This window comes from Mirounga leonina, unplaced genomic scaffold, assembly GCF_011800145.1.
Source record: "Mirounga leonina isolate KUSES-001 unplaced genomic scaffold, KU_Mleo_1.0 Mir_115, whole genome shotgun sequence".
NCBI lineage: Eukaryota > Metazoa > Chordata > Mammalia > Carnivora > Phocidae > Mirounga > Mirounga leonina.
This window is the reverse complement of record NW_023270268.1, coordinates 66,607,168-66,617,629: the sequence shown is the minus strand read 5'-3', so window position 1 is coordinate 66,617,629 and position 10,462 is coordinate 66,607,168. Positions and strand designations below refer to the sequence as shown.

At 35.3% G+C, this 10,462-nt stretch overlaps 1 protein-coding gene across 1 annotated transcript in view; it reads right to left on the bottom strand.

The window, feature by feature from the left end:
* NAALADL2 (N-acetylated alpha-linked acidic dipeptidase like 2) overlaps window positions 1-10,462 on the bottom strand; it is a gene marked incomplete at its 5' end in the record, with an annotated part of 857,615 nt that overhangs the window by 465,352 nt on the left and 381,801 nt on the right. The window contains one exon of the mRNA XM_034988848.1: window positions 2,215-2,365. Within this exon, the coding sequence (XP_034844739.1) occupies window positions 2,215-2,365 (151 nt within the window). The remainder of the gene's footprint in view (window positions 1-2,214; window positions 2,366-10,462) is intronic.

Genomic DNA, 10,462 nt, shown 5'->3' with positions numbered 1-10,462 from the left:
AAGGAAAGGAAAGGAAAGGAAAGGAAAGGAAAGGAAAGGAAAGGAAAAGGAAAAGGGAAGGAAAAAGAAAAGAAAAGAATAGAAAGAAGGAAAGAATAGCCAAACTGTGGAAAGAGCCAAGATGTCCATTGACAGACAAATGGACAAAGATGATGTGGTATATATACAATGGAATATTATGCAGCCATCAAAAGGAATGAGATCTTGCCATTTGCAACGATGTGGATGGAACTGGAGGGTGTTATGCTAAGCGAAATAAGTCAATCAGAGAAAGACATGTATCATATGACCTCACTGATATGAGGAATTCTTAATCTCAGGAAATAAACTGAGGGTTGCTGGAGTGGGGGAGTGGGAGGGATGGGGTGGCTGGGTGATAGACATTGGGGAGGGTATGTGCTATGGTGAGTGCTGTGAATTGTGCAAGACTGTTGAATCACAGATCTGTACCTCTGAAACAAGCAATGCAATATATGTTAAGAGAAAAAAAAAAAGATAGCAGGAGGGGAAGAATGAAGGGGGGGGGAATCTGAGGGGGAGATGAACCATGAGAGACAATGGACTCTGAAAAACAAACTGAGGGTTCTAGAGGGGAGGGGGGTGGGAGGATGGGTTAGCCTGGTGTTGGGTATTAAAGAGGGCACGTTCTGCATGGAGTACTGGGTGTTATGCACAAACAATGAATCATGGAACACTACGTCAAAAACTAATGATGTAATGTATGGTGATTAACATAACAATAATAAATAAATAAATAAATAAATAAATAAATAAATAAATAAATAAATAAATATCCTAAGAAAAAAGGAAAGGAAAAAAAAGCATTCTGAGATTGCTTGAGACTCTGGCAAACATTTTCCTAGATATTATGGAATTCTACAATTATGAAATGATGTGAGCCAAAAAAAATGTTAAGAGCAAATTTTGCCAACTGGTCAATTTACCAACTTAGAGTCTTCATAAAGTAGCTTTTTGATAGTATTGCAGCCCATTGATCTGTCACAAAAAAGTTACCTATAATATGCAGACTCTTGAAGCAGAGGTGTTATAACCCAAGGAAGTTAGAGCATTTGCAAATGAGAGAGGTGGACTGACATTTTTGGTGATGTAGATGGACACTTCCTAATTTTAATTTCAAAATTCTAATAATGAGACAATAGACTATAAAAATACATATCAATAAGGTCTCAAGGAAAATTCTTAAATGTATTGTTAAAAGTGTACTTTAGAGGACAAAGCAGTAATCAGTAGACCTAACAAAATTTATAAATTATAACTTATATTTGATTGAATTTACTTCTTTGTTGGAGAGTTATTGATTAATCAGTAAAGTTAATATACATAGAGGACAAGTGGGCTTGAACAAGATAATTAGAAAGTCTTTTGTGACATTTTGTAGAAAATGGAAAAATTTTGACAGAACACATGAGTAATTACATGATTTTGTTGTTGTTGTTAGTTCAATTATTGACTGTAGTGTCATGGTTAATGGGTTGCTATCACCCTGGAAGAAGGTTCACAGAGCTTCTTCCCCAGCCAAGACTATATTAATGGACTACTTGTCAATGATACATTGGACAGAAATTCAATGATGCAGGGAGCACCCACCAAATTCAGTTGTCTTCTCTCTGCCACCTGACCCCCCAATAACATGAACAACTTATTGAGAAAGAGAGAAGGATGTTTGATGCAAAGATGGCCATTTTCTATGCTGCCAGTGAGTAAGATCCCTTCCCTTAGGGAGCCAGACAAGTTGATCCTATAAATGCCATTCTTTTCCAGCATCATTTCCCACTACTTAAGTCACCTAACCGGACCATGTGTACCCCTAGACTCTGTACTTAAAGTAATTACAGACACCCTAAAGCAGCAGGTATTTCATCCTTCTAGGTATTTGTATGGTTTCGACCTATATGAAGTGTTTGTCCCACCTGGTATTAATTTATCTTTCAGTCAATCAATAACAACATATAAAATATGTTTTTCTTTGCTAACAATACTGCAACTTATCCAGACAAAAATCTATTACAGACTTCTAAAAAAGTTTTATTCCAACAAAGGGATAGTCTATAACTTGAGCAGATAAAAATCATTTTTTGAATATGGAGTGGTAAGAATTCTTCAACTTTGTTATCCCTTGATTAATTTAGCATGTACTTATAAATTACAACCTGTAATGCTTAAAAGAATAATAAAGGTTAACAGCACACTTACCCACACTTGGATAACCAGGTGTTGAAGGGTCTCCTCCTGGGTTCAGTGATACCATGAAGGTATCATGGCTAAGATTTGCAGTCTTTGGTAAATCGCAAGGATCAATATACAGAAGAACACCACCAAATCCAGCCTTTTCCAATAAGGAAAGCTAAAAGAGGAAAAGAGAAAACTATTAAAAATATTATCCTATGCATTGAAAGTAGTGCCATTTGGTAACTGTCAGCAAAATAAGATGACTCCCCCCCACCCAAAAAATAAATAAATAAAATAAAATAAGATGACTCTCTTTTCTGGGTTTTTTCTTTTAAAATGAGCAGGCACATCAGATTTCCCAATTATCAATCCACTGGCCTCTTCCTTTTTTCCTCTGTCTCAACATTATTGTAGCAGCATTCCTATAATGTCTGTATTTGATTTCAGTTGTCTGCACATGGAATTTCTCCCTCTCTCACTTTTAATTATCTAAGTAGATCTGGAGTCTCACTCTCATGAGATTAACAAAGGATCTACCAAAGACAAAATTCTGCTGTAGAAGAATTTTTCTGGCCACTATCATGTCCTTCCCTTAAAGCCAAGTCACCTGCAGCATTTTGAGATTATTTCCTAGAGGGCGAAGTCTGTCATACTAGTTGCTAATTTGTTGAAATACTTTTACACTGTTTGGCAAATAGCCACTGTCCTGAACCCTCCTGAGGGCCTCCACTGTCCTAGTCACTGTGATCTATGCCCTGGATATTCCAGTCATACCTTGCAGATATAGCAACTGAGGGATGGAAAGAACCAAGAGGCCTCCTTCTGAATGGTCAGTTCCTGCTCTTTGTCATTAAAGATTTTGAAAACAGTTCCTGATTACTTCATTTGAGACGTATCTAACGCAGGTTTCTCTCTGTTTTTCAATATGTACATAATATATAAGTATGATGGGGCAGATGAACCTGACATTTCATGTTGTTTCTGTTTTAGCTTATAAGTTAATTTTTTTGGGTAAAGAGCTTAGTGTGACTTACCCAATGTGAGAAACAATACTTATAATTTGGTAATCCATGTGTTTCCCATGAGAGAGGAAAAGCACATAGGGGGACACTGGGGAGCGAAATAACGAAGACTATGACTAGGAATCAATATGAAATGTAGGGAGTAGCTGTTCATTGTGTGACTCTAGTTAACACCTATACTTCGCTTCCCAGGAACTGCTTATCTTATTTATTAAGTTTTACAGTGGACTAAGCAAGGTGGCCATTGTAGGCCTAGCTGGGCCCCTCCATGAGGACAGCATCATGCTTATCTTCTGTACCAATGTACATATGCACTTAGCAGGCCCAGAGTAGTCATTCACCAGTATTGCTAAATGAAGGGACAAACGAGAAAGATGCTGGCTTGCCACAGCAGCAACTCTTTAAAAAGAAAAAGAGAGACTTCTGAGGAAATACTTAGGATGCACTTATTTTTTCGTTGTTTTAAAGATTGATTGATTGATATATTTATTTATTTATTTATTTATTCATTTATTCATTTATTCATTTATTCATTTATTTAATTTATTTATTTTAGAGTGCAAGTGGTGGGGAGGAGCAGAGGGAGAGGGAGAGCATCTCCAGCAGGCTCCCCACTGAGCGCAAAGCTGGATCTAGGCTCGATCCAAACACCCTGAGATCATGACCTGAGCTGAAATCAACAGCCAGATGCTCAACCCACTGAGCCACCCAGGTGCCCTAGAATGCACTTCTGTTGTAAAGTAAAACATATGATTGGACATATAATATGGTTTTTACATAAAAGAAGTTATATGCAGAAAAATAAAAAAAATACTTGATTTAAGTATATTACATTAATGGCATTTTTTCAACTCCCTTAAAAATATTCTGTGTTTTCCAATTTTTGAGTAATTAACAAGTAGGTATTATTTAATTAATATATTATATGAAATAAGATATATTTAATTATTAATCAGAAAAAATAACCCTTAGAACCTAAGCAAAGAACAATTGACTCATATGTTGAGTTACGATTTTCTCGTCAGAGGGAGAAGAATTTAGGGAGAGGGGAAGAATGAGAAAAGGAAAAAAGAGCAAAGAATATGTTAATAAGAGGGCCAGATTTAAGACTGACTCTCCAAAAGCTCACAGTGAAGTCCTTAGGGAGGACTTCTAATATTTAGATGCTGAAATTGCTACTTTTAAAAAGAATGATCAATGGAATGATTTTGAAGGTTCTGCTTACTATAGAAGAATAAATCAAGAAAAATATGAACAATTCCAGAAAGCAATTTTTAAATATTAAAAAATTTATTAAAGTGACTTATGATCATTAGAGAAAAAAAGACAAAATAATAATAATAATAATTAATAATAATAGCAACAGTCCTATTATCCTATTATTCTATCACAAAATATTCTATCTATTATTATCCTATCCTATTATCCTATCCTATTATTCTATCAAGAAATAGCAAATGTTAATATGTTGGAGTTTCAAAACCCTTTTATTTGGGCTTAGACACATATACACATATCTTAACAAAATAAGACCACACACCATAAATTTTGTAATCTATTTTTTCACTTAGAAGCACATACTAAATATTTGTCCATGTTGATAAGTATACTTTTATACAATATTAATAGCTGTATACTATACATATGTGAATGCTATAAATAATAAAATAATAAAATATAGAAAGGCTGAAATCATGCCATTTGCAATGATGTGGATGGAGCTAGAGTGTATTATGCCAAGTGAAATAATTAAAGAAAGACAAATACCATACGATTTCATTCATATGTGGATTTTAGAAACAAAACAGATGAACATATGAGAAAGAAAAAAGCAGAGAAAGAGGAAGCAAACCATGAGAGACTCAACTATAGAGAACAAACTGAGGGTTAGGGGGGTAGGCGCTGGGCTAGATGGACGGTGGAGATTAAGGAGGGCACTTACTGTGATGAGCACTGGGTGTTGTATGTAAGTGATGAATCACTAAATTCTACTCCTGAAACCAACATTACACTACATGTTAACTAGAATTTAAATAAAAAATTGAAACAAAAAAATATATAGAAAGGCTATCAAATATTATTTGACCAGTCCTTGGCTGTTGGTTTTACAAATTTTGAATTTTTTATATCATACTTCAACAAACTTCCCTATAGCTAAACCACTGCACAAATATATTTCTTCATGAACTATTATTTCCACAGGTAAAATTTCTAGGTGAAAGTATTATTATTTCTATGAGTTTTGATAAACTATTTTCCCTCCAGAAAAGCTCTAACAAGTTACATTCTTACCAGTCATATATCTGAGTACTTGTTTCCTCTATCACCAGCATTGCATATTACTTTTTAAGAAATATTTGCCAATCTAGCCAAAAATTACATGTCCATTTTTTAAATTTACAAGTGAAGTTAAATTTATTTTTGTTTGTAATTTTGGCCACTTGCATAATTTTTTTGAGAATTACCTGCTGGTGAAATTTTTTATGATTCCTGGGGTACTTAATCATTCACAACTACATATTGAGTGTCACTTTTGTGCAGGTAATATGCTGGGATTGGCATATGGAGATAGGTAGGACAAAGTCCCTGCTCTGCTCTCAGGAAGTTCAGTTAACCGGTGGAATGATGAATGGTTTTCATCTCAAGTGTTAACCCCAATTAACTGGCAATGAGTGGCTGCCTGGGGGAAGCATTTTGAGGCCAAAGTGGACAATGGCTCTGTGAGAGATGTCTGCCATGGACACATGAAAGGAAAGTGGTGATTCACATCTTTTTGTTGTTGTTGACCCTGCAGTAGTGGGATAGTCACATTATCTTTAAAAATCTCTTTTAAAAAGCCAGTACATTAACTATTTGACTATTGAAAGTTTAGGAAAACTAGTGACTTAGAATTTATCATAATCAAAAATAAAATGCTACAGTTGCATATTTTGTTTCTTCTGATTATGTTTGGTAAAACACTGTGATTCCTTTTATAATCAATATATAACATGATATTTTTCTATACATGACAGCTTACAATGAGGCAATGCAGTTTAATAGTATGGTATCTTTTGCCAGAGTTGATTAATTCCCTACAACCCTGAAGAGATAGCCCTATGTGTGATTTTAGCCCCCTCTTCTCATCCTCTGCCTGTAATGGTTAGACCTGAGGTATATACCTCTCCAATGTTGTCAAATCTGGTTCATGATGCTGTCCCTTGTTGGCTGCCCTAGAGCTCTTAAATAAGTAGCTTAATTTGGTGACCTAATTTTAGAAATTATCTATTGCTGGATTTCCACTGAATTTGGCAATTGAGGCAACTGCCTATATTAAATCAGATTTTTTTTTAAAAATGTTCCCCTGCGTTGTTAGCATTGCATTTTGAAGATGGTGAGGTAGTGGTTGCTTAAAATTTTCAAAGAATGTACTATTCTGGTGAGATCATATTCTTTAAAAATGCATTCAAAGGCAAGTCAATATAAAAAGGATGAAGCCAGCTGTCATTGAGTTGTCTGCTTTTGACTGTCCCTGGGAGCACAGGTAAAAGTTGTTAGCTCTGCCCAGCACCTTTCATACCTTCAGGTCGCTTGGGCCTAGGTTGATGATTATTGGGGGTCTAATTCATGAAAAGAGAGGGCAAACGTAAGGCTAAGATTTCCTAATACTAAACTTTGATTATCCTTTGCTTCTCTCTCTCTCAAGTACATATGTGATAAGTTTGGGGTTCTTTGTCATGCTTTCCACTTTGTAAACTAAGACAATGTTCAACATAATAGAGCCAGTTAGAAATTGGAACAGAGACATAAAAAAATGAGTCAAGCAAAGGGTATTGAGCTCAAGTGTTATAAGGTCATGTACAGCAAGCCACGGCCACTGGCTAGTATACTGTATGACCCATTAGGCTGTATCATCCCTCAAGGGCACCATTTCCTGATTTACACAGAATGTCACAGGAGTATGTTTCCATGAAAATAGAAATCGGTAAACCAGCAGCGTCCTACTCACATAGCTTCCACCCTTTTATTTCGCTCAAAGATTACTAAGTGCTGAGCCAACATGAACCTTGCTTAAGTATTCATGGGTGCTAAGATCTCAAGACACCTGAGATGCCTGAGATAGGTGCTGGACTAGAAACTGAGAAATGGTCAAGTCATCCTGGGACACTTTTCTATTTCTTTATGCAGTCAGTCAATTCCCTTCAAGCTAGGTCATGGCTCCACCAACAAAAGAGGCATCATTTGAAACAATTATAGTCCTCAAAGTAAAATTCTATTGTATTTTTTATCTCCAGGAATTCATCAGGATTTGATGGGTATTTTTAGTAGCACTAGACTGTGATCTACTTGAAGACAGGAATGCTATAGCTTTATTTTATATCCCCAGTGCCTGGTATAGTACCTGGCACCAAATGATTTCTCTATTGTTGAGTTAATGAATAAATTAGTGTATGTATCAATGAGTGAATGAATACATAATGCATATGGGACAAATGTATTACATGAATGTTATTTTATTCCATATTTCACACCCACTGGCTGGAAAACATGCAATACATTTTGTTTGTGGCATTTTGTATATATGTCTGTTGGAATATGAATATAAGTATTAATCCATCTTGTTTCTGAAATTAAAACACACACACATACTCAATTAAATGTGTTGTTTTCTCCTTAAACTTCTATAAAAATGTATAATTAAAATAGAATTTGTTCTGATTTTTGTTTTATTTCATTTTATGTTTTGTTATCTAAGAGTTAGAGATAAGGAGTAGTGGAGACTAATGCACTGGGATTTGAACATGTGAGTTTGTCTTGTTGACAGGGTCTTGCAGATAAAATGTCTTTGGCTAACTTCAAGGTGACTGATCCCATATTTCTTGTTGTGAATCATATTAATACATTTTTCCTTGTGTATAGTGTATAAAGCTAGGTCCTAACAGTTGCCAAATAATTGCCTCTGAAATAAATGGTACTACAAATCCATGGGCAGGATACAGCAGTCTTACTGAGCAGATCTTACAAAACTCAAAGCTCCCTGAAAACTACTCATTCAGGGAGTAAGTAGTCTGGTACCTAAAAATGGTCCAACAGAGGCTTATATTCCCATTGCCTTAAGACTGGCAGCATGTGGGTGGCTGCATGGTATTCATATATTCAGGGAAAAAATCATTTGAAGGAGATCAAAGCCAGGAATGATGAAAGGGAAAGGACCCTGTTCTGATTCTTGTCACTTAACTTCTTTCCTTCTTGACTTTTATTCTATTCAATCAAAATGTTTTTTCTATTCCAAAAGGAGGATGCTGTTATGAGTTAGACAATCCACTTCTCCAGTGTCTTCACTGTGAATTCCACAGCTAGACTTTAATCCATTTACAGATGTTCCTAAGTTATCAATTCATCCTTCTGAACCCATTGAATGTCAGCCTTGCTCTTTTTATTTTCACTGGCTACAATGTGTGGAATCCCTCAACTACACCCGATTTCAAGAATCAAAGTTGGAAGCTTGTGATTTTCTCTGTTATTTAGCTTCTTCAAAACATTGGCTGAGCTCTAGAACCATTTCTCTGGCTTCCATGGCTAGAAAAGCTTTCTGAGTCTTCATGTGGAAAACAAGAGCAAATATAAAAAGAGGGCCTTAGTTTTACAAATAAAATTAAGGTCCACTGTTACGGACTGAATCGTGTTCCCCTAATATTCACAAGTTTAAGTCCTAACCTTTAGTACCTCAGAATGTGACTATATTTGGAAGTAGAGCCTTTAAAGAGGTAATTAAGGTCAAATGAGGTTATACTGATGGACTAATCCAGTATGACTAGTGTCCTTATGAAGAAGAGAGATAGATATCAGAAATGTGTGTACATAGAGAAAAGGCATATGAAGACACAGCAAAAAGGAGGCGATTGACAAACCAAGAAGAAAGGCTTAGGATAAACCGAACTTGTCAACACCTCGATCTTCAATTTTCAGTCCCTAAAACTATAAGAAAATAAATTCCTCTTGAAATTACCCAGGCTGTGGTATTTTGTTGGGCAGCCCTAGCAAACTCCTACATTCACATAAGGTGCCAAACTTTATACAAAGACTCAGGAAAATAATTGTGATCAGCATCTAAGTCTTCTGAGTCTTTTTTAAACCAAATCATCAAGTACTAATTGCACATCTACTATGAGCCAGATACTGTCCCCAAAGTGGTTTGTTGAATTTCATTCAGAATATCTGATATGTCATTTCAATTCCCACTATGTAGTTGTTGAAATTGTGATTCAGAAAGGGTAAAAGGCTGATCCACAGTCAGAACTACTAAGTGATAATTCCAGGGATCAAACCACAATTTTCCAAATTCAAGTCTGGCAATCTTTCTGCTAAAGCACACCTTTCCTTTCAGTTATACATCCATCTTTTACAAAGACAAATAGACTGGCTAAAGGGTGAATTTATAAAACACATCAGATTCTCTTGCTGTGATTTGCTTTCTGAGAGGATGCTGGAATCAATACCGTGTGAATTATATGCCTGTTTATTTAGATTGCTAAAAAGACCTGGATTTTTACAAAGTACTGTCAGGGAGATTAATATGCATTATAACAGAATGTGTTAAAGATTCATGGCCATAGTAACAGAAAAATAAAAATAAACTTAAAAAAAAACCATGAACCTAACATTTCATAGCACATTCTTATTCATGTAAATTACATGGCTCTGGCATAGACGAAAAATGAAAATATTGGACACATAATATGTGATCATTCTTTAAGCAGATATTTTGGCTTCAGGGCTTAAATTTTATGTTATTCTTCTTTCTTGAGATTGTTTTCCTTGTTAATAGGTTTGTTGTTTTGCCCTTTAATTATGCATTGTATTGTTAGTATACCATTAAAGAGATTTGTAAGATTCCTGTTTGCTTTGTTATGTTTCAGAAATAAACTCACCTTCCTTTGTTAAAGAAAAAAAAAGACTATTATGGTGAGGAATTTTCACTGTAATCAGACTGACTATATCCAAGGCATAATCACAGCATTCTTTTTTGATTTCACCGAACACCTCTACTTAGATTTCAAATTGCTTTACTTAATGTATCCGTAGTTATTTAAATAATTCTAGTGAGATTAATAAGAAGCAATGACCTTCTGCTTTTGTGAAGAAAAAGCCTGAAGTTATGCAAAAAATTAAGCCTGCTGCTGAAGTTCTAAAAAGAAACCTCAACTTTATCACACAATTCAAGAAGGAAGGAAGGAAGGAAGGAAGGAAGGAAGGAAGGAAGGAAGGAA